The sequence below is a fragment of the Pogona vitticeps genome, chromosome 2, assembly GCF_051106095.1.
Source record: "Pogona vitticeps strain Pit_001003342236 chromosome 2, PviZW2.1, whole genome shotgun sequence".
NCBI classification, from domain to species: domain Eukaryota; kingdom Metazoa; phylum Chordata; class Lepidosauria; order Squamata; family Agamidae; genus Pogona; species Pogona vitticeps.
The window spans coordinates 30,707,133-30,731,703 of record NC_135784.1 but is presented as its reverse complement, the minus strand read 5'-3'; the positions used below and the strand labels follow the sequence as shown (position 1 = coordinate 30,731,703).

The window sequence follows — 24,571 nt, the reverse complement described above, 5'->3', positions numbered from 1 at the left end:
TTTGGGGTTCTTGCCTGGCGGAGTGGGCTACCTGCTCCTGCTGCACCGCCACTGTCATGCCCCAGCCAGAACATGAATGCCACCATCATGCTGCTCAGATGGATTGAAGACCAGACAAACATCTACCCCAAGGAATTGCAGAAAAGTCTTCAAGAGCTACAGGACTCATCTTGTCTATATGGTAGCCAGTTTTTCCTTCAGAGCAGGACTGGGATTTCTTACTGCATTGTGATTCTGAATTCTGAGGAGGGTTTGTAGATTCATTTTGAGTCAAGTTAAATGCACTGGAAGCAGCAGCGTGACAGAGCTTTGTCCAATCCAGACCTACTGTTTCCGTGCAGCCACTTCCTTTCTTGCATATCCTGAAGAAATGTGTTTCCTGGGTGTTCTTTGTGACTGGGAGCACTGGCTAGCAAATTATTCGTGTGGTAAAAGAGGAGGGACCTCTCACGAAAAGATTTATTGTTGCTCTTATGTCCTTTCTTTTCCATCTGCTGGTGGGGGAGGAGAGCCCCTTTGTCCTTATTAAGCCATCTTGGCAAGGATGTATATAATTGTTAAAAACTGGAAGTTTTAAATGTTTTTAAGATATTTTTTCTGTTATATTTTTATTATGTATGTAAGCCGCCCCGAGTAGACTTTGTCTAGAGGGGCGGGGTAAAAATCAAATAAAAGTAAAGTAAGTAAAGCCTGACATTTAGAAGAAAGGATGCCTATTCCTTCATTTGACGGCCAGCAGCTGCTTAAAGGAAAGGAAAAAGGAGGATATGGCCAACTCTGAAGATGGCTGGCCTGAATGTCATGACGAATTTGGGTCCAAATCATGGCAGAAGGAGTCTTGGTAGTGGTGGGTTGGATGTCCAGCTCTCTGTTTGCCTAGAAAGGATGAATGCAGCTTGGAGTTCAGGATCAAGGGCAGATTGTTGTGAAGGGGGAACCTACTGTTTCTAAATTTCCAATTCTCTGTGATCTCATATAGGACATCCCAGATCAAATCTAACACCACTATTGTCACCAGATGAGATGCATTTCTTTGCAACCTCCCTTCCCCATTCTTGAAAATAATATGCACACCATGGTTTAATTGAAACCTTCCGCTTCTCTTCCCTCCCACTTAATTTTCAGTTTTCACCTGGTGAAGACTAGACTACACTCTTGAAAGCTTGTGCATTTTTGTTCAGTTCTGCACACATTTTTGATACCTATTTGTTTGGCCTATAAAGGCATCACCTCAGTATGTAGTCTGGAAATAGTTTTGGCTCAAACAGCTGCCATTGCATTTGCTTATCCAGGATTATTTTCTCGACTTTTTGCGGTAGACAATGGCAGCGTATAGGATCTCTACATTCATGGTGGCGAAGATGGTGTTTTACGGCAGACCGCTGGGGGATTGCAGTTTCGTTAGGAAATATATGATGACTCTTACTTAACTGAGGTCATAGATGGCACGTGTCTGAGATCAGAGGCCCTGACAAATCACCCCTTTCTTAAATCCAATCCCAAATACTCAGAATAGACACCTTTTTAAAAAGTGAGTTCTGTAGATCCATCCATAACTTGACAATTTCATTTATTAGTGTGGAACTCAGATAATTTATTTGCCCCTTAAAGATCTTCCAGATAGCTTCACTGATTTTATTCCTGCTTCCGAGCTGGACAATTGAGCAGCACAAGACTCATTCATATATTCTTAACTCTCTTTTTATTGAGACAGTTTAAATTTGAAAAGTATACATTCCAAAAAGCAATATGTCAAAAGTATAAAATTCTAGCCACTTGTACATAGTACTAGGGATATAACTTCCTTCACCTAAAAAGGTATCTAAGCTTATTAATAACGACGAACAAACAGCAACAAGAGTAACATCTCTTACTGTAGAAGGAATGAAAGGTGCGTGCATGTTTGGCCTGGATAAGGTAAAGAACCAGGGAGAGAGTTAGGACACAAAGATGGAGATCAACAAAACCCAGAGGAACTATGGGACTTTGTATTTCTGGCTATAGAAATTCAACTCTTGAATTGAACATTTTGAACTATGCTTTCAGTAAGTTGACAAAAAACATCTGCTCCTAATTCAGGGAGTGGAGCAAACTTGAGGGTTAAGAAGACCTGGTACGAGGATCCTCCTGAGCAAGCAGATTCCACACCTGTCCACTAAGAGATGGAAAACACATTAAGCATTCCATACTTCACTATAAGTGATAAGGACCATATATTAAGGGGGAAACAAAGAAACATCTAATGTGCATGCCCAGCTAGCAACCTGCCTAAAAAGAATATAAAAAGAGGGGTCTGGGCAACCATAATTTGTCTGCTGAGACCAAAAGGCTTTTGGAACTAACTAGAGTGGTGTCTCGCATAACGAGCGCCCCGTTTAACGACGAATACGCATAGCGATGCGGATTTTGTGATCACAAAAGCGATCGCATTATGATGTTGAAATAGGGAAAACATCGCATTGCGATGATCGGTAAGCGTTTCGCTTACCGATCTTCGCATTGCGATGTTTTAGAACAGCTGATCGGCAGTTCCAAAATGGCCACTGGGTCAACAAAATGGCCGCCCACAGCGTTTTCGTGCTAATTCCTCGCTTACCAAGGTGGTGAAAATGGCAGCCCTATGGAGGCTTTCCGCTTAGCGGTGAGTTTTCCCCCCATAGGAACGCATTAAACATATATATGCTGCCCACTCTACCCAGAGGTCTAAACAGGAAAGAATATAACAAAAGCTAGAATTTGTTTATGAGAGTTCCAGAATGGGATAAATTGTCAAAAACAAAAGGTTAAAATCGAAAACGCCTTGTGGATAAAATGAATTCGAGTAGGACGGGGAAAAAATCTTGAAGTATAATTAAAATTTGATCACATTAGCAGATTATTCCATTGGGTCTACATATGCAGGTATTCCAACTATATTTGTGCCAATCCCTAATGATAACAGAGCAGTCAGGATTGCCTGGTTTATGGATTTCAGGCGGGACTTAATGTTTGGTCATGTTTCCATGCAGGATAGGTCTGGCATATTTGTGAGGCATTCTTTCATTAGATCACGTAGTTATTTCAGGAAAATCACATTGTTTGGCTCATGCTCTCATGTAGAAATGTATTGGCCCACCTTGTGATTGACAGAAAATACAACCTAGTGTGCTTCTCTTTTTAACAATGGGCATCAGTGGTGAGCATGCTCAGAACCTGCGACTAATTTAAAGGTTTTCTCATGTACCAGCGTCCTTGGTCTTTCCTGCCCGTTGCTTCCTTTGCTAGCCATCTTTCCTCCCTCCTCATTTGTTTGATAGTTTTCTGCTTCAGAAGTACAAAACCATGGAGCACCAGAAACACACAGCGAAGATCCTCCATAGCACAGCCATTTTCGCTGCCTCTGCAGCGAGGAATCCATCCCAGAAGACAGCGGGCGGCCATTTCGTTTACCCAGGGGCCATTTTGAAACTGCCGATCAGCTGGCCAAAAATAATCACAAACAGGAGTGTGCAGCATACGTGTGTACCGGCTTCTCAGGCAGTGCTCTTCCTTGACGAGGACAGGCTCTTGTTTGCAGAAGGTGGCACTGGAGGAGGGTTTGGTGGCCCTTCCTGAGTCTTCAGAAGAGGAGAACATGCAACAATGTCCTTTACTCCCCAGGGAGTACAGCTGGAATGCCCACAGCCCCAAACTTAGCCAAATGACTGAGTCCTTGGAGCACAGCTCTGCAGGGAGGGGCCGACAGCTAACAGCAAACTCCTCCTTTGAAAAACTCCTTAGGGATAATGCAAAGATTTCCCCGCAACTGGAAAGCAGCCTCCAGGGAATGTTTCCAGGGACCCCTGGTTTGGTAACATTTCCCAGATGTTTCCAGCAACCCTACAGTCCACATCCAGTGGTGGCAAGGGAGCCTTTTTCTGCAGATGACTCCCATGTGATCTCCTCTCCCAGTTGGTGCCACACTGTTGCATATCAGCGACACTTAGCATTCCCACGTGAAGCAGATGAGAGCCAGGAGGATTCTCCTGTGTCCTCTGAAGAGAGCACAACAGATGCCCTTCTTCTCAGATCAGAAAGTACCCTGGAGAATCTCTTCGGGCCTTGGGAGAACAACTGCTACTCCTTCTTCTTCTTCTTCTTTTGTTGTTGTTGTTGGAGTCTTTCCAGTTATGGCTATTCCTTCCATCTCTGAATGCTCTGTGCTAGAGCTCACTTGCTTAAGGGTTTCTGGCCCCTCACGAGAGATGCTTCCAGCCCTACTGCTTCGTGGGCCCTGTAACCCAGAAACACTCACTTCCTTTGGGGACTCCTTCACTCCCTCAGAGGCTTACTGGTTTTCCCCAGAGAGATAAAAAAAAACCCTCTTCTACATGGAGATTTTCCCAGCTTTCCTTCACTGCCTCCAGGGCCTCACCAACAGCAGGGGAGAACATGCGTAGAGAGTCACGAATTCTCTTGGGAAGGCCCCACTGTCGATGTGTAATCATTTTCTTTAAGCTGTCTTCCAGGGTCTCCCTAAAATGGGTGGGGAGGAAAGAGAGCTGATTGGTCTGGATTCTCAGGTCCTGCCCTCTCCCTTGTGAAGGACAGGTTGGCACCAGTAGAGTTGTTGCCAAAGCTTGAACTGATCTTTGTACAGCACTGGGCAGTCCCCACTCATGCTGAAGTCTCTTCTTCTTTAAATGATGTTCCAAGATCTCCCTTTGCTCACTCTGGAGATAAGGAGTTTCTACCTCCTGGACACAGAGACTCCACCTTCTGGCTGGGATCAGGGTGTGGGTTTCAGAGATGGTTTCCAACTGCTGCTCTAAGGACTTGCTGGTCTGACCCCATGCAGAAGTCCATTGTTTATATGGTACATTAAGTTCCAGGTCATTTGGAGTACTGAATGGTAGAAAAGCTGAGGCTTTTCTGCCATTCGGTTAAATTCGGTTAAATTACGTTAACCGAGGCATTCGTAAACCAAGGTACCACTGTATATATGAGTGACCGTTTGTTGAATGGGAAGTGTTAATAACCGACATTTAACTGATACTCCCAGTGCTGTCTGTATTTAAATTTCATCTGATGTCTCTATCTGCAATCTCACCCCCAACTACAGGAAATTCTGGATAATGCCTCATGCATCTGATGAAAGTGGTGATAATCCATGGAAGCTATATACTGAAATCGATGTGTTAACCTTTAAACTTAAATACAGAGCTCCTTATTGTACAACTTTACGTGTTTCAGACAGAACCCTCCAGGCATGATTCTCAGACTTGACCACAAAGAGCTTTGATATTAATGAATGCTGAAGATTGTGTTTACTATTTCATTTCAATGCTAGTAAAATTTTGTTTGGTGGGATTTTTAATTTTAATTTAAAGCATACATTCTACAGCAGCTTGAAAACAGCAATAAAAGCTCCAATGCATCTACTAGAAACCTCGCTGCAAAGCCAGCTTATGTTTAAATGGTGCACAAGTGGCTCCCCCAGGGAAAAAGCTAAGCGGAATATCGAGGGGATGAACTGTATGGCATGACTGTAGGTTGTCCAAGCTTGATGCAATAAGGAATCTGGAAGAAGAAGAAGAAGACAGAGAAATAATACTCAGACAAGTAAAGAGGCATGGAATCAAAGAATAATGGAATTGGAAGGGGCCTATAAGGTGACTGAGTCCAACCCCTTGCTCAACGCAGGAATCCAACCCAAAGCAGATATGACTGATGGTCATCCAGTTTTCTCTTGAATGCCTCCAGCGTTGGAGAGCTCACAACTGCCCAAGATAACTAGTTCCACTGTCATACTGCTCTAAAAGTTGAGACATTTTTCCTGGTATTAAGCCTAAATCTGGCTTTCTATAGCTTGAGCCTATTACAGTGGTGCCCCACATAGCGAGGTTAATCCGTTCCGGATTAACCTTCGCTATGGGGAAACATCGCTATATGGATCAAAAAAACCCATTAATGCGATGTTTAATGCGTTCCAAATGGGCCCAAAACTCACCGTTCTGCGATGTTTCCCCATGTTCCGGCGGCCAGTTTGGGTGTTCCGGCGGCCATTTTGAGTGGTTCTGGCGGCTATTTTGGGTGTTCCGGCCACCGCCGAACAGCTGTTTCCCCCCGCGCAATGCGAAGAAACCGGTATGCGATCACATTAGCAATAGCAAAATCCGCATCGGTATGCGGATTCATCTTTAAACGGTGCGCTCGTTATGCGAGGCACCACTGTATTATGTGCATGGGTTTTGCCTTCAGAGCTTTCTATGAAACTGAGCTCTGATTTGCAACCAAGAAAATAGTTATACTGACTTGTGCTGTGCTTTGCTGCCAGGAAGCTGTTGCACTGGAACTCACTCCTTTGCAGTCTTACATAGAATTAAGTGGTGTTTTGCATGCTTGGTGTGAAAAAAAATTAAAACTTGTAAAAATCATAGCTAGCTCTGCCCATTTTGATTTAGCCAGCAGTCCCCAGACCGCTTCCAAACCGTCACACAGGGAAACAAAAGTTTGGCTGGAAAATAAAGGAAAAGAGTGCTCCCTAAAGATGGAGAGGATTTGCCATTTAAAGGCGTATTTGAAGCCAGAAAAGACTTATTTAAATGGTAATTAGTGTCCTTTCAAAAAGGGACGTGGTGGCGCTGCGGGCTAAACTGCAGATGCCTCTGTGCTGCAAGGTCGGAAGACCAGCAGTCGTAAGATCGAATCCATGCGAAGGAGTGAGCTCCCATCACTTGTCCCAGCTCCTGCCAACCTAGCAGTTTGAAAGCATGCAAATGCGAGTAGATAAATAGGTACCACCATGGCAGGAAGGTAACAGCATTCCGTGCCTAGTTGTGCTGGCCACGTGACCACGGAAACTGTTTTCGGACAAACACTGGCTCTACAGCTGGGAAACGGGGATGAGCACCACCCCCTAGAGCCGGACACAACTGGACTAAATGTCAAGGGGAACCTTTTACCTAATGTCCTCTCAAGGCTCCTGGGGGAACTATTTCCTTTTTTTTAGTCTCAGTTTTTCCCCCTACAGGAAGAGCACTCTGCTAAGATTGAGAGGTAGGCAAAAATGCCCCATGGACACCAGAGGTTGTTCACCATTGCCTTAGACCTATTCATTGCTGAATTGCATCCGCCACTCCAAGCCCTTCTCAAGTTGGAATTTGTTCCAAAAACAGAGAACGCCCTCTGCATAACAGCTTATATTAACCCCTTACTTTACCATCCTGAACTGAATTGACATGTTAAAGGAATGAAAACAAAACCAATCAACCACAGAACAGCAACTGAGCATACAAACACCCCAGCTCAAAATAGTGCTCTTTTTTTCCAGCCATTCTCAATCTCAATATATATATATATATACCAAATCAGGATTATATAAGCAGCAAAATGAACCTTATGAGGTGGCGTGTGGGGTTTCCAGTCCAGTCTGTTTCCAGTTTGTGGCCCACTTCAAATGTGCCAGGGCCTCCAGGGGAATCATACGGCCCCCGTTGAGAATGGTTGCTCTATTCTACAACCTCCTTCTGTATCATGGACGGTCCTTGTTTGAGTTCCCCTTTTTATCCTGTCCTTTATGGCACTTGCTTCAGGAGTTAGAAGGTGATCAAATATTTTCCCTCCAAAGAACTGATCTCCAAAGCCATCCTGTTTACACACCCATCTTGCAAATGGAGCCCCAGCTTATCTCCTGATGAGCAGCCATCAAGCAAAACCAGCTAATTTGCACATCTGATAGCCATTGCTAGTATAAACACATGAATCCTAAGAGAGCTCCTGTTTTTAAACCTGGGCTCCCTGCAACACCTCGTTTGACCCTTGGATCCATCTTGATTGGCCTTCTTTCTACTAGGCTCTTTGCCCACCGCAGGAATCAAGGATGGAGATGGTGAAGCAACAGACTTCTAATGGTCTGTAGTTGCTAGGAAGCAGGAGGAGATAATCTGTCAATACAGCTTGGCAGAGGAGACCAGGGAGTGCTATGCACTCACCTACTAATGGGACCAGAATCACTAGAATTTTGCAGTGTTGGGCTATAGGGCAGGGACGTTTTCCCCTGACTTCCCTGTTCTAGTCTAGTTCCCCAGACTCTATATCTAACAGACAGCTTTGGATCTGGCTCCTGACCCTGCTTTTGAATAATTAAACTAATCTGTATTTGTTACATCTCCTACTTTAGCCCCAGATCACCTCTGACCCTTCTATTATATTATGTGCCATCAAATTGCATCTGACCTATAGAGACCCTAATAGGATTTTGAAGGTATGTGAGATATTTCAGGAGTGGTTTTACCAATGCTATCCACTTCACTCCCCCAAGAATTTCCATTGCTGAGCAGGAATTCAGACCCAAGTTTTCGGAGTCCTAGTCTGCCACTCTATCCATGACATGCTCCTCCCCTTCTAATACTTACCAAAAACAGGAGCCCAACCAGCATGAAAACTATAAAAGCTGTTGCCATGCACAGAAGGGCAGTAGCCCATGCTGGGAAAGCATCACAGTCAGAATAGCAGGTTGCAGAATTTCCTGAAAATAACAAGATTAAGGACACATAAGGAATGATTGAACAGGAATAACCTCATTTCCAAGGCAGGGGGAGGAATTATATAAAAGAAGAGCCACATTACTGATACACAACAATGTTTTTGCTTTGCTGAACGTTCTCTAGTTTTCAAGAGCTTTGAGTACTGTTTTTGGTCCAGCACCAGAGGCTGTGTGCTTCTGAAAGCTGATTGCTACAAAGATTATATTGCTCTCAGATTCAATTTGTAGGCTTCCTGGAAATACCATTTAAAATAAGAAATGGAGGAGAGAAAAGAAAAGCAGAGTTGGGTTGGGAAAATAGATGTGTAACACCCTTTATGCTCAGCCAAACTGTTTTTCTGCTTACCCCTCAAGTTATGAGTAGATAACACAGCGTAACCTGGGAAGAGTGAGATCTCCTCAGAATAAATGCTTTTGTGAAGGAGAATCAACAAGGGTGAGAAGGGACCTCACAGTCTGTCTGCCAGTTCTCCTTTACAACTGCCTCCATCTCTTACATTTTCGTTGCCAGGGGATACATGAGACTTCTGCCCCCAGAGTGAACGGACCTGGGCACTTGGTGGCTCGTTACCTTGAGCATCTCCAAAAGACTCTTTAGGAGGGGAAGTGGCATTTTGAAAATTCGTCGCCATAGCTTGGGTGGATGTTTCTTCATAGACTGAAGGGTATATGTTTCCTCTGGTGCTGCCAGTCGTATTTTCTGTTGGAAGGATGACGTTTTGTGGTTTTGCTGTCAAGCTGGCATCCTCTGTGTCAGAGTAGAGTTCCTGAAGAAAGCTGGAATCTCTTTCTGCTTCAGTAGCCGAGAATTTGTTTTGAGTCGTCACACCCTCAGGACCCACTGTAGCTGAGGACATAGCAGAATGAGTCTTTGCAGAAACAGTGTCCATAATACGTTGGACAGCATTTTTACTCACATCTTCATAAGCAGTTGATGGAACACCAGGACTGGTTGTGAGGGTGGCAGGAGCATCTCCTGAAACAGGACCTTCCAGTCCAGTGGCGGACGGAGCATCACCAATGGTGACTTTAAGAGTAATGGTGGAACATATTTTAACAGTAGCTATAGGTGTGTGAGAAGCTTCATCAGGTGTTGTAATTGTTGCAGTGAATGCGATTGTATATTCCTTAGAATTGGTGCATGGTGTGGTTCTGAGGTTTGTAGAAGCCTCTTCATCAGCACTGGCTGGGGGGATTATCTTCATTTCAAAAATCCTTAGCTGTGATATTTTTGGCTGTATCTTAGGAGTTCCTCCAGCCATTATGGGACCTATAAGAGATGGCAAGTGATTATACGTTGTTGTTTTTTTAACTATAATATTAGGACAAATTTGGGTGTGTGTGTATGTATGGACTTCTGGACTGAATTGTACCATAGTAATAACTTGGGGAATACATGCCATGAGACTTTATGAGAGCTTAAAGCCTGTAAATTGTGCTCACTTGGTGGAAACAGGTAACAGTTTGGAAGAAGGATGAAATTTAACTGAACCAGACAGCCAGCCAATCAGAAATTTATCTAGAGGCTGGATGCACTTCCTTAGTCCTGAGCAAAAAGAATTAGCCAAATCAAATCAGTTGGGTAAATACAGAAAAGACATGAAACGGAAAATGTATACTAGAGATGACAAACTAGGAGACTGGTTTCTCAGCACAGAATTAGGCTATAGGTCAGTGGTATGGAACATGATTCATTTTAGGTGTTCCCAGAGAGTAACTCCTATCAGTCTTAAGCGTTATTTATGCTAACTAGAACTGATTGGAGTCCAGCCTCAGAAGGGTGGCAGATCCTCCCCCAAATCTGTTGAAAGTCACAGAAATCTTACCTGCTTCTCCAAGGCAGAGGAGAGCCGCGAAGATTACTTCCCAGATAGCAGCCAGAACTGGATCCATTGTAGCTGCTTCTCAGAAACTCCACCACCTGTTAATGGCGAATTTCTGTGACCAGATTGGACTGTTTTGTGGGATGGAAGATGCATAGTTTCCAGCGACACCGAGGAATGTTCCCATTATAAATGGAGATTTTGCTGCCTAACGACAAGTGGTGATGGAGAGTGAGAGAAACATACCTAGCAAAGTGTAATAAACAGCCTTTCATCTCACATCCTTGCTTCTAATAAAGCTAAAAGCTTTTCAAGCCAGGCATCTCCTGTCTCCCTTCCACGCAGCCATCATTTCCTGAATCTTGTAAAACCAACGGGTAGAACCTCATTCCCTGGAGATTTTTGAACAGAGGTTGGTTGGCCATTTTAGCCACGACGTCCTGCTTCACCAGGAGATTGAACTCAATGATCCATTCTATCATCTTTAAGATGCCACAAGACTGCTGATTGTATATGTTGCAGCAGACCAACATGGCCAATCCCGATAAAGCTTTGCAGAGGTTCCCATGTGTATGGATGGCATTAGCAATCCCACGGCTTGCAAAACCTCTCCTCCTTACTACATGCAGACGTTACTATCCTAACTTTGACAAGATATTGTCTGGATTGCTCAGTAGTTTAGGAGGTTGGGAGCTGAATTCGCCACTGTGCCTCTTGGGAGAAGAGCCAGCCTGTGTGGCCTTGGGCAAGCTGCACAGTCCCAAGGTGTCCATAGAAAGGAATGTTAAACCACTTCTGAGTATTTTCTACCTGGAAAACCCTAGAAAGGGTGGCCATAAATGAGAATTGACTTGATGCCACATCGTTGTTGCTTTTGTTAACTTTGACAAGCATAGTATGAATTCAACTATTAATTGGTTCCAATGTGTAGACCACTTCTACGTACAGCAGAAGTCACCAAGCACTGGATAAATGGACAATAAAATAAGAACACCTGAAACAATTAATAATATTTAGAAAAGCTTATGAAGAGGAGGTGGGATTGCACAGTAATGATAAAAATAACTTTTAAAAATAACTTTTAAAAATATGACAGTTTCCATAATAGCCTATCCTGCATGTGAGGTATTCTGCCACTCTCCCCAGCTGGATGTTGGACCTGAATGTCCCTCCCTGGCATCTCCTTCGGCACTGAGGGCAGGGGAAGCTGTCCCCCGGGCTGTCCCAGTACATACTGAGGCAGGCTCTGCAGAAGTTGTGTTCACAGTTCAAGACCACTGGCTCTGTGAAATAGTCCAGGCAAATGGGGCAGAACAGCTCTTCCTGCCATGCTCCGGCAGAGCTTGCAGCTGCCATGATTGCTGCTACGGACAGACAGAGAAAGCAACTAGGAAAGGCATCCAGCCCTTTCTGGCACTATACCACGCTAAATACAGCAGTATACAAGGGGCGGGGAGCAGTGCTATTCAAAATACTCTTGCCTTTAAGACTTTGTCTTGTGGTTCAAGTTCAGAGTCTGAAAGTGTTGTTTTCTGGATTCCAGATTCTACAAAGCCGGACTGACTCGTTCTGTTGCTTTTAAACAGCAGCCTGAACAGCAGCAAACCTGGAGCAAAGATTCAAAGACTCGGAAGCTGAGAACAATTAACTAACAGATCAAAGGGGGAGACTCTTTGGTCACAGAGATCCTTCCTATACAGAGATACCGTTTAGTGATAAAATATTTTCTGTAGTTAATACAGAGAAACATTTCACATCAATATTTTGGTGTTGAGCTGAGACCGTTTCCCTGAGATGGTGCTTCTAGATCATGGGCCATGGAGACAGAAGATGATGGGAGCCGTTGTCCTGTCAGGTGAGCTAAGCTAACCCCTGAACCTCCCAGGGTTTCTGGGAGCTGCAGTCCAAGAACTCCTGGGTTACCCAAGGTTTGGACCCGCTGTCTATTCCAACGCTCTCTCCTCTCCGTGCTGGGTTATACCAGACTTTAAGGGAACATTCCTTTGAACATGAAGCTAGGCCTAGCTAGGCCCCAAAGCCCTCGTTTAGACCTTTTCCTCCAGGTGTGCCAAAATTGGGTGCCTGTCTGTCAGGTAGCACCCCCAGAATGGGGAAATATGGGGTTTGTGGGGAAAAAATAATAAATCTGAAAAATCTCTTCCTACTAAGAACAAATTCTTGTTCTCAGAATGTACTCAGAGGCCTCCCATTCTTTAAGCTAGAGAGAGCGTGTCTAAGTGAGAGAGATACACCTGGCCATGCTTGGTTTGGCAGCATGAGATCCAAGTAAAAGCAAACACAGTAGATCCAGGAAGTTTGAATTTTATTCAGCACTGTTTTGGATTTTTGCCACTTTTTGTGCATTATCCCTGCAAAGAGTCTTAATTTCAGGATCTGTCCCTCCAGTGAGCACTCAGAGTTGATTTCCTTGAAAATGGATAGGTTTGTTCTTCTTGCAGTCCAGGGGACTCTCAAGAGTCTCCTCCAGCACCACAATTCAAAGGCATCAATTCTTTGGCAGTCAGCCTTCTTTATGATCATGGAGCCCAAGAAAGTAAAATCTGTCACTGCCTCCATATCTTCCCTTCTCAGGTGCACCGAGAGATTTTTAAATGATAAATTCTTATGGCTGAGAAAGTCCATGAAAGCTCACACTGAAATATAGCAGTTAGTCTTTAAGATGACAGAGACCCCAAGAGAATTTAATATCATCTGTGGTACATAGAGCGGGAAGTGATGGCAGCTATTAATTCCACATGAGATACCAGTATGTTCCCTCCATCAGCTTTTCACAGAGACTGGCCAGAAAAAAACAATCTTTACATCCGGTCCTTGGCATATCTGGTTGAAAGATATCAAACAAGAATGGCAAAAAATAAAATAAATAATTATAATAATAAAAGACCCAGGTTCTTCTGTGGAGCTCTACCTCATGTCCAAGAATTCCCTTACCTGTTTTTCTGAGGCAGAGACCTGGCACCTGCCTTAGCCACAGGAGTAGCCTTTTCTATCATGGCAACATGAAATCAAGGGGTGTGTGTGTGTTTCTATATGGAGCTCCCCTTGCATAGTCTTTTTTGTTCTACGATTTCTAGTCTTTCAGCCAGCATGGTAACTCTAGGTCTTTTAGCCCATCAGAATAAGATCTCCAAGCTTTCCCTTCTGGGAAAACTCTTAACATCAGCCCGGGGATGCTTCTGGGATTCAGCTGCTGGCCTCTAGGGTCCCAATAGAGGCAAGTCCACTGAAGCTGACATGAATTCTGTCACAAAGATTTGGCGGCACAGACTTGCAAGAACTTTCCAATTTCTTCCCCAGGGTTGGCACTTTTCCGTCTTGTCGTTCATCCATCCATCGGGTACAAGGTTAATTCCACCAAATCTCATCATGTAGTCCTACGAGGAGGCAACCCTTATAGCCTAGTCATCTTCTGGAAGGTAGATACGACCTCTTCTATCTGTTCCAACTCTGAGCGAAGCCAGGAAATCTACAAGGAAAAAGAACAGGTGAAGCAGGTGAATGATATATCAAGTGTCACGACGGTGACTGGAATTATGGAATAAATGGGCAAAACCCTGGGATAGTTGTGCCAGCAGGGTGGCAGAAGTACTATCCATGAAGTATTGCTGTCAGCGCATGGCACAACCAGTTGTGCTGGGGATGCATGACCAATGGCACAATAGATTAAAGCAAAGCACAGCGTGTTGATTATACTGTATACCATCCCATAGTGCTTAAAGCTCTCTCTGGGTGGTTTACAATTTAATTATGCAGGCTAGACATGCTCACCCACCCCAGCAAGCTGGATACTCAATTTGCAGACCTCGGAAGGAAGGCTGAGTCAACCTCAAGCGGACTACCCGAGCCCATTGGAATTAAACTCAGGTCATGAGCAGAGTTTTGACTGCAGTACTGCAGTTTAACCACTCTGCCACAAGGCTCCTTTTAGTGAAATTCCTAGTTGCGCGATGTAACGCCTGCCACATTTATAAACACATAATATTGGCTTTACTCAAGATTTTCGAGACATCCTTACAGCATTTGGTGGCACCTAAACAGCAAAAGCAAGCAAAGCGTGCTGCTTATATACCACCCCATAGTGCTTAAAGCTCTCTCTGGGCGGTTTATGATTTAATTATGCAGGCTACACATTGCCACCCCTCCAGTGACCTTGGAAGAATGGAAGGCTGAGTCGACCGCGACCTAGCCACCTGAGCCTGGGATCGAACTCAGGTTTGTGAGCAGAGTCTTGCCCGCAGCACTGCAGTTTAACCACAGTGGCACAGAACTCTCTCTGAAACCATCCCCACTCCCACACAGTAAGAAGCAGTCGGTACCTTTTGCTGATGAACTGCTTTGGCTTTTGGGGAGACCTGCTCCTGGTATCCGGCCCTTTCTACTCGTTCTGTGAGGTCTGACAGCTGCTGGTCCAGTTTCTGTTGCCGAGATGTCAATCTGAGGAGCTCCGTTTGGGGGTTAACCAACCCCTAGAATTGAGAGAAGGGTCACAGACTTATGGGGCAGTCTAAAGACACAGGCCTCTCCCCTTTTTTCACTGCCATACCTGGGGCTGGCCTAGGAGGATGTTGCCTGAGCACAAGAACAAGAGGGCAGGCCTTTCTGTTCCACAGGGCAGCTGAATATTTCTTCAGGACTGGCCATGGTATAGTCGCCTCTATCATGCCTGAAGGCGTCAGGGCTACCTTAGGAAAGGCAGAGCTTTCCCCTCTTTACTACTGCCTTCTGGCATCTGCAGGCTCATGCAATAGCTTTATTTTGACTAATCATTGCACTGACTGTATGACTATTCCATGGGAATGCCATCCTATTACCAAAGAGTAGGCCAGTTCAATATACAGTGGTGCCTCACTTAATGATGTTAATTCGTTCCAGCGAAATCGTTGTAGAGCGAAAACATCGTAAAGCGAAATTAAAAAGCCCATAGAAACACATTAAAACCCATTTAATGCGTTCCGATATGCTGGAAACTCACCGTGCAGCGAAGATCCTCCATAGGACAGCCATTTTCGCTGCCTGTGCAGCAAGGAATCCATCCCAGAAAACAGCGGGGGGCCATTTTGTTTACCCGGTGGCCATTTTGAAACCGCCAATCAGCTGTCCAAAAATCATTGTTTTGTGAAGAATCGGTTGCCGAAGCAGGGAACCGAACATCGCAAAGCAAAATTCCCCCATAGGAAACGCCATAAAGCGATCACAAAAAGTTCGTTGTAATGCGATTTCGTCGTTAAATGGAGCAATCGTAAAGTGAGGCACCACTGTATCACCTTCCCGTCTGGCCCTGGATACAGTCTTCCCACCATCTACTTTACCTGATCATCATCTTTCTTGTCTTTATTCATGAACCTGCTGTTTCTAGCCAATCCAAAGAGTTGCTCCAGTTTAGATCTTACCTGCAGATCCACATAGATGTCAGTGTGATCATTTGCCCTCTTAATGACACAGCTTCCCGGTAGCTCTGCTCCCTCAAGATCAGGCAGCAAATTCAGAGATCCAGCCAAAGATAAAGTCTTCAAGGCTTCTTGATAGCTCTTGTACACCCCACGAGGAGCTGCCTCCGGACAGACCACATACACTATGGGACAGGCAGAAATGTTTAAAATGCAAATTTGAGTCCCAGGCAATCAGCCAATCAAGGATCAGGGTTAGATAACTCCTAGGTGGTGCATGATGGGAATTTTCCTACCCACCAACTGTATCTTGAGCTAGGACAACCACATTCACACACAGAGAACCCAATGGTTCTAAATGCAAACAAATGTCTTGATTTGGACCTGCTGGTGTTAAAGTGACCATTAATAAAAGAAAAACATGAATATCATGTGAGAAAGTAAACTGTACCTTTAAATGAGGAAAACAAGAAAACAGCTATTTTTATTTAAAATATTGTTTCCTCTAACAATGGCCGTCCCTCGGAAACAGGACAATGAAAAAGGACTGTAGACCATTACAGACATATTTTGTCTCTGAAATCAGCCTACCAATTTTGTGAGGTACCATTACCATGGCTTGTTCCACACACCTGGCACAGTAAGAAACCCCCCCCCCCCAATTCCAGTAGAAAACAAACAGCTTCTCCACAACCGCTCTTCTGAAAAGGTCTCACCTGCTGGCTTAGCTTTACCGAGCTGGTAGGTTTCCCTCAGGAGGCGCACGGCTGTGATGACGTCCTGTACCAATGCAAAGTCAGCCTCTTCCTCAGGATGATACCAGTGAGCCTGGAAAATGGGGGAAGGGCGGGAGACGGTGGGGAAGACACACAGAAAGCATTAGGGACCAATACTAAAAGTCAGTGACCGTTACTGATTAGGAACCTCATGGCACAGTGGGGTTAAACTACAGGACTGCAGGCAAGACTCTGATCATGACCTGAGTTCAATCCCAATGAGCTCAGGCAGCCTGCCCAAGGTCGGCTCAGCCTTCCATCCTTCCGAGGCTAGTAAATTGAGTGCCCAGCTTGTTGGGAAGTGTGTGTGTGTGTGTGTAATTTACTTTACTTTATTTGGACTAATACCCTGCCCCTCTAGACAAAGTCTACTCGGGGCGGCTTGCAAGAGTAATAAAATACAATTAAATACGATACAATAAGATACATAATAATAAAACCTACTAACAGATGCATATACAGATTATCAAAATGAGATAATTCAGAAAGAAAGATCAATTAATTGACTGGAGGGAAAGCCTGCCTAAAGAGCCAAGTTTTTAAATGGCTTTTTAAAACGCCCAGCGAGGGAGCCAGGCGGATTTCTGTTGGGAGAGTATTCCACAGCTGAGGGGCCACTGCTGCAAAGGCCTGGTTTCTTGTTCTTTCCTTCCGGGCCTCTCTCGGTGTGAGGCCCCTCAGCCGTCCCTGCTGGTTTTGTCGAGTGATTCGGGTAGACCTGGGTGGGAGAAGACGATCTGCCAGGTACTGAGGTCCCAAACCGTTTAGGGCTTTATATGTCATCATTAGCACTCTGAAATCAATGCGGAAACGAATGGGCAACCAGTGCAAAGCAGCCGGGGGGGGGGGGGAAGATATGCTGATATTTCCTCACCCCACTAAGAAGCCTGGCTGCCGCATTTTGCACCATTTGAAGTTTCTGCATCAATCCCAAAGGCAGCCCCACGTAGAGTGCATTACAATAGTCTAATCTTGAGATGTGTGGCCTGCATAATTAACTTGTAAACCACCAAGAGAGTGCTTTAAGCACCATGGAGTACTCTATAAGCAGCACGCTTTGAGGAAAGGAGGAACAGGGCCATGAAGTCAGAGTTAAGTCTGCTGTAAGGAGCAGGTGTTTACGAAGTCAGCCTCATGAGAGCCTGGCTCCTGAGGGCACAAGCGAGCCCCGGTTCACTCAGAAATACCCCCTCCCCTTGAACTCATTCTTTCTTTTGAGAGAATGGGGACTCACCAGGTGATCTTTGCTCGGGTATCTGGCCACAGAGATGCTGGGAGGAGTGTGGGGGTCTCTCCTGGGGAGGCGCTGCCAGAGCTCCTCCGTCAAGAATGGCATGAAAGGAGACAGGAGGCGCAGAGCCAGGTCTGCACAGCTGTACAAGGTCTGGCGGGTGGACAGGATCTGAGCCACGTCCTCACTCCTCAGTACAGATTTGGTGCATTCCTAGGGAGGGAACGTAATTCTCAGCATTATTTGGAGGGAGGGAGGATGTCCTATGGAGGCAAAACTTTGTGGGGATAAATGTGTTGGCCTCTCCCAATTTGAAGAGACCCTTGTCCAGCAGGCCGAGGCAAAGAGGCAGTTACGAAAGCAGCAAAATCAGGGAGCTGGATAGGGGACAGATTAGATTTGTCTTCAGTGTGGAACGGATTGTCACTCTCGAATTGGCCTTCTCAACCACACTAGACACTGTACCAAGTCCTCCATACAGAGCACGTTACCATAGTCTTTTGAGACTGAAGGATGCCTATGATGATGAGTATGAGAGGACTGCATTTACTCAGCCTTGCCCTCCACTGACCACCTCACAGAAAACCCAGAATTTCCAGATGTTGTGGACTATATCCCCTTCACGCTTAATCTCAACTGATATGCTTTCATATCTACAGAGGGGGTGGGCGAGAGTGGGGGGAGTCCAATCTTTTCAATGAGAACTTCTGCAACCCGTTACCATCGGTTGCGTTTTGTGTCTGTGTGCGGCGGAGACTAGCCTAGGCTGGACGATGTACGCAGCCAAAGTTTCCCCCACCTCTCTTGGGCAAAGGTCTAGCCAGAAGGCAGCTGGAATCTGAAACCATGAGAAGCTCACCAAGTAGACACCGCAAAAATCATGCAGCCAGAAAAGACGGACCGAAGAGGCAATGGAATGGAGCTCGTACTCCTCAAACCAGTGGGCGGCGTCTTCTGCTGTGTGGTAGAGTCTGCTGAGGATCCACTTCTCCAACGGGGTGTGAGGGAAGACCTGGAGGGAGGTGTAAAGGAGAGGCAACAACACTCCCAATTTTGTCGGGATTCTTTCTCATCTTTCTTTTGCCATGAAACTCAAGGTAGCACACATGAGTGTCCCACATGGTCTCCCAGAGAGGAAAGGATCAGACCTCAGGCTGACTTAGTTTCAGCAAAGTTCATGATTCATGGTCTCTCAGATTATGTTCTGGTTATCACTCAATTGCTACTCCTGTAATTTATTTATTTGTGACACATTCCATCCATGTATCATTAATTTTTATACTGTCTTTCTCCCCACAGGGGATCCAAGGTAGCTCACAATAGAAGGCATTTAAAAAAACTATATAAATAATAACTTTAAAAACCAGGAAAACGGGTGTTAAAGATTTTTTTTAAAAAAACCAAGTACAAACACAATTGAAAAACATCTAAAAACCTGTAAGTTAAAGCCCTTCTGACAAAGAACTCAGAACATTGTACAAGGCTCTCCTCTCTTCCATTCTATCATCACAACACCCCTTTGATGTAGACCAATGTGGCAGAGAAAAGTCACTCAGGGAGCTTCAAGGGTCGCTCAGGACCTGGACCACGTTCACCCGCATGCCAAACCCAACACTGTAACCACTACACTACATATTGGTCCAAAACTCACTTCCTCCCCAAAATATATGCACAGGCTTCAGGGGACCCACCCCTGCCCCACTATCAGCACCTTGCCGTTCCATTTCTCCCAGTTACCTTTTCTGGTTCCAGTGGCACAAATCCATCTCCCAAGGCGGCCAAAGTGAACTTCAGCGCATTCCATACCTTGTTGCAGAAGCGACTGGCATTCTCCACAGTGACCACATCCAAGTTAATACCTTTGCCTAAGGTGGTGTATATTGATTGGTATACTTATTTTATGTACCCACAAGTGGGAAAAAAATCTTCAAGCAGAATGAATACACACTATATACTACGCACAATGAACTATAAGCCCATAGTTAAAATACACACATAAAAACATAATGAACTATCTGAAAGCAATGAACTAGTTACTCTGGACAACGCCTGTGTAAACAACTAAGTTTCCAGAAGGCATTTAAAGCTTTCCAGAGCCAGAAGTGTTATAAAGCCTCCATTTTCAAGTCATCAGCTCTGTTACAACATTGAACCAGAGAAAAGGTGTCCAGAGACTTCCATCGACCCCCCTCCCGAAATGCTGGCCAATGTTTTTCTTTCAAGGCATCAAGCTGCTTCCAAGCTATGGCAACCTTCTATATTAATGGCTGGAATCCAGTAGTATGCCAGACCTAGAAAAGGCCCACTGAATCAATGAAACTTAGAGAGTAGTTGACTCACCACATTCTCGCAGATCCAATCAGTCTACTTTAGCTGTGAGTATGGGATTTCAGCCAAAGACTTACGAAAAATGATACACAACTTTTGGTTCAGGTCTTGATAACTATGGGCCATAGCTTTGTTTATGTGTGTTCTGTGCTGTCAAGCTGGAATTCACTTATTTGTTTGCTGAGTCAATATTTTTCAAGCTAGTTCTTCCTCTTTTCCTACTACCTTCAACTTTTCCTAACATTATTGTCTTTTTCACTGAGCCTTGCCTTCTTGCGATATGCTTACTGTCAAACTTCTCCATAAACTAAATAATCACAGTGTTATTCTTAGAATAAAATACTTCACACTATTGTGAAAAATAGCTACAGTGGTGCCCCGCTTGACAACGATAATCCGTTCCAGAAAAATCGCTGTTAAGCGAAATCATCGTCAAGCAAAAACAAAACAAAACACCAATTGTAATGCATTGAAAACCATCAATGCATTCCAATGGGGGAAATACCTCATCGTCCAGCGAAGATCGCCCATAGAGAACCGTCGATCAGCTGTTCTAATTCGCTGTAATGAGAAGCTTCCGTCCGGAAAGCAGCCATTTTGAGAAGGGAGGGAAGCCATTTTACGAAAGGAAGCCATTTTGCGGAGCAGGAAAAATCACTGTTTAGCGAACAAACAGTTCGCGAAGCAGGCTCCTAATCGACGTCAAGCGGAAAAAAACCATTGGAACCATAGTTTTGCGATCGCAATAGCTACACTACATATTGGTCCAAAATTCACGATCGCAAAAAAGTCATTGTTAAGAGATTTTGACATCATGCGGGGTAAGCGTCTTGTGGGGCACCACTATACCTTTTTTTTTCTTTACAGTGATTTGTACAAAATACTTTGCCTTTGAAAGAGCTTCATCTAGGTAATTGAAAAGTATACTCCTGAGCACAAATAAGTATTCTAGAATCTTCTAGATTTGCCCTTTCAAGGATTTCATCTTATTTCAAGGTCTTGTTTCAAGCTCCTTTACCATTTGAGACAATGGCAGCTCTGTAGTGGTACCTTTTGTGGGAGACTTGTATAGTGACCTTGGACATTTTTCAGGCGGCAAGGTAAAATACAGCTTTTTCCATAAGCCTTTTGGGAAGGGGAATGGCTGCTACTTTTGCCTTTACTTACTAGCATTAATATTTCCTGTTGCTCTGTGCTGTAACTATGTTTCTATGTTGAATTTATGGAATTGGAAAATATATTTCCATCCATGTTGGTACTCAAGGCAATTGTTTAATGCAGTGGTTCTTAACCTTGGGTTACTCAGGTGTTTTTGGACTGCAACTCCCAGAAGCCTTCACCACTAGCTGTGCTGGCTGGGGTTTCTGGGAGTTGCAGTTCAAAACCACCTGAGTAACCCAAGGTTAAGAACCACTGGTTTAATGTAGTAATGTTTACTACTTAGATGCAAACTACCTTACAGATTATTTGACAAAATGTGAATATAAATAAATCATACAAAATAATACAAAAAATTGCTACACTGTTAAGAAAATAACTTGGAGTCCAGGACATGCTATCAGCTTAATCTTAGAGAGTACACCGGGATTACCCCATGTATGCCAGTCTAAATTTTGTGAACAAACTGTGGAATACATACATGATAATGAATCAGGAATTGATCAACTCACTACTGACAGATATTCTCTGAGAAGTGTCACAGCAAAACCACGTCACACGTGAACTCCACTAGAACAAGGGACTATTATTACCAGAGGACTGGAAGTAGTATCTGATACCCAGTTCCTAGTAGATAATTCTCTTAGTCCTTCAACTATTTTTATAGATAGCACCCTCTAGGGCAGTGGTTCCCAAACTTGGGTCCCCAGATATTCTTGGATTGCAACTCCCAGATATCTTACCCAGCACAGCTAGTAGTGAAGGCTTCTGCGAGTTTTAGTTTAAAAATATCTGGGCTACCCAAGACTGGGAACCAATGTCCTAGAACAGGGGGTCTCCAAACCTTTTACCATGAGGGCCACACTGGGTATTTTCAAAGTTTTCGAGAGCTGAAGGAACAGGGTTCCCGCCCACACACACACACACACACCCCACCCGCCCGCCCACATGGATGCATACCCTGCCCACCTGCACAGACGCCCGCCCACACACATGCACGTGCCCCTTGCATGCGTATATGCTTCGCCCACCCACCCACCTGCCCACATGGACACCTGCACACACACACACACACCCATGTGTGTGCTCGCATACAGGCTGAAGACAACGGACCAGACAAAATGGCAATGAAGGCCAGATGTGGCCCGAGGGCCGAGGTTTGGAGAACTCTGTCCTAGAGGATGACAGAAGAAAGGTCCAAATTCTTACCTTGTGCAGAGTAAGAGCAGAGGGCAAACCTGAGAGCATCTGTGCCATATTCAGGGATTCCTTGAGGGAAATCTTGCCGCTGGAAAGGGGCAGAGACAGGAGGAAGTGAGGACATCCAAATGTCCCAGAAATTATTAGCAGCAGGCCTTGTGGCGGTTGGGTTGTGGGGAGATTAATTTACCTGGCCTTTCATAGCAATGACAATCTCTTTGGGATCCAAATTGCTATTTTGAAGCTTCTCCTGTAGGACCTGGAGCAGGAGAGCAAATGAATGTTAAGAAATAGTCAGTGGTAATGGCCAAGAAATACCAACATTCTCCTTAGTGTTCTTCCCATCAGCTATACAACCAAGGGTTGGCTGTATATTCTGTGCATATCTACAGGACTATGCCCCACCAGCAGAATCTGAGATTGAGCAGCGCATCATGAAAATCTTGGCTTTCAAAACCTTGTGTTTATGGAAGCCATCTGAGAAGCAAGTTACCAAGAAAAATTCCAAGTAAGATTTTGAGCAAATTTTGGGTTCCTTAGTTCTCTCTGGGACGTGGTGGAGCTGTGGGCTAAACCGCAGAAGCCTGTGCTGTAGGGTCAGAAGACCAAGCAGTCGTAAGATCGAATCCACGCGACGGAGTGAGCGCCCGTCGCTTGTCCCAGCTCCCACCAACCTAGTGGTTCGAAAGCATGCAAGTGCAAGTAGATCAATAGGGACCACCTTGGTGGGAAGGTAACAGCGTTCCGTGTCTAAGTCGCACTGGCCATGTGACCACGGAAGATTGTCTTCGGACAAAAAACGCTGGCTCTATGGCTTGGAAACGGGGATGAGCACCGCCCCCTAGAGTCGAACATGAGTGGACAAAAATTGTCAAGGGGAACCTTTACTTTTACCTTTACCAGTTCTCTCTGGAAAGAACTGACCTATCCATGCAGCAGAGACGTATAATGTTGCTATTCATGGACCATATCTTCTCAGATTGCACAGGAAACCTGCAGTCCAATAGCAAAAATGTACCTTGCACATAAAGTGCTAGCACACAGAAGGAAAAATTGAGCCTCCCTTGAGATCCTAAGGCAAGGGTGGGTTAAATGCACGTGTCTGGAGTATTTTTGAAGCTTCCAAAATAGGGATGTAATGAGTACTTGGTGAAGATTGATGCAATCTGAATCTAAAAAGAGAGAATGCTTGGCATTTTTTTAAAAGAATCCTGGCAATCTTTTGGCCCAGTCTCCTTCTGAGACCCGCCAAAGAGATCAAGAATTTTCCTGGTGCAAGCCAGGGAGAAATGCTGAGCACTGTCCCCCCCCCACCCCCGATTTTCCTGTACATTATTAAATTTAATGGTCCTGTGCTGCTTGTGACTGTAATCACAGCCTTGCAAGATATACAGCAGCATATCAAATCTAAGAAACTACAGAGCATTATCAAAAACAGTGCATGATAGTCTAGTGTTTTGTTTCATACTGTTGCCTTTTACAAGGTCCATCCTAATCAGATGCCTTAAATTGTAACCCGCTTAGTTTTCACATAACCCCAGCACTGATTGCAGTCTAAGGCCATAAACCTTGTTTGAGGAGGCAGGGCTGAATCCTACAGGAGGCAAGTGGAAAGCCCTGCCATTATCGTCTGAACAGGAAGTACCTGCAAAGGGGCCCCATGAATAACATCCAGGGGATCAATAACATTCCCAAGGGATTTACTCATTTTCCTGCCATGAGCATCATGAACCATTGTATGAAGGAATACCTGAGGCACAGAAAGAAAGAGACAGAGAGAGAGAGAGAATCAGAGATGGGCTGTGCTGAAAAGCATCACCAAAAATCTCTCCTTTATAGCCCACAATAGCCAAACACAATGTTGGTTGATTTAAAACAACACACAAACTACAAGTAGCACAAGTAAAACAGACACAGTTTGGGGATCCATCACAGCAGAAGTATGCCCAAATACACTCAAGCTTGCAACAGAATGGGAAGATAAGAGCACGGGAATTGAAAAAAAGAACTCAATGATATGGCAGGAATTAATTTGTGAACCGTATTAATGAAACACAAGGTCTGAACGGCAAGAAATGAAACACCATGATTCCCCTTAAGGCGCGTGTCCACAGTCTAGCCACAATGAGGCTGTTTTCAAG

At 44.7% G+C, this 24,571-nt stretch overlaps 1 protein-coding gene and 1 long non-coding RNA gene across 6 annotated transcripts in view; both read right to left on the bottom strand.

Annotated features, from left to right (window-relative positions):
* Positions 1-5,313: 5,313 nt before the first annotated feature.
* LOC140704312 (uncharacterized) lies at positions 5,314-10,467 on the bottom strand. The gene is made up of 4 exons (XR_013542741.1): positions 10,333-10,467; positions 9,078-9,776; positions 8,376-8,488; positions 5,314-5,538 (listed from the first exon to the last, which is right to left on the bottom strand). It is a non-coding gene; the product is annotated as an uncharacterized LOC140704312 (long non-coding RNA).
* A 2,168-nt stretch (positions 10,468-12,635) lies between these two features.
* The window catches only part of VARS2 (valyl-tRNA synthetase 2, mitochondrial), a 32,999-nt gene continuing 21,063 nt past the window's right edge, over positions 12,636-24,571 (bottom strand). For all 5 annotated transcript variants that reach the window (XM_072989160.2, XM_078388732.1, XM_072989162.2 and 2 more), the window contains 10 exons: positions 24,076-24,180; positions 22,621-22,689; positions 22,440-22,518; positions 19,482-19,609; positions 18,604-18,756; positions 17,748-17,957; positions 16,454-16,565; positions 15,741-15,922; positions 14,667-14,816; positions 12,636-13,816 (listed from right to left, as the gene is read on the bottom strand). In XM_072989160.2, the coding sequence (XP_072845261.2) occupies positions 13,742-13,816; positions 14,667-14,816; positions 15,741-15,922; positions 16,454-16,565; positions 17,748-17,957; positions 18,604-18,756; positions 19,482-19,609; positions 22,440-22,518; positions 22,621-22,689; positions 24,076-24,180 (1,263 nt within the window). In that variant the 3' untranslated portion in view covers positions 12,636-13,741. The remainder of the gene's footprint in view (positions 13,817-14,666; positions 14,817-15,740; positions 15,923-16,453; positions 16,566-17,747; positions 17,958-18,603; positions 18,757-19,481; positions 19,610-22,439; positions 22,519-22,620; positions 22,690-24,075; positions 24,181-24,571) is intronic.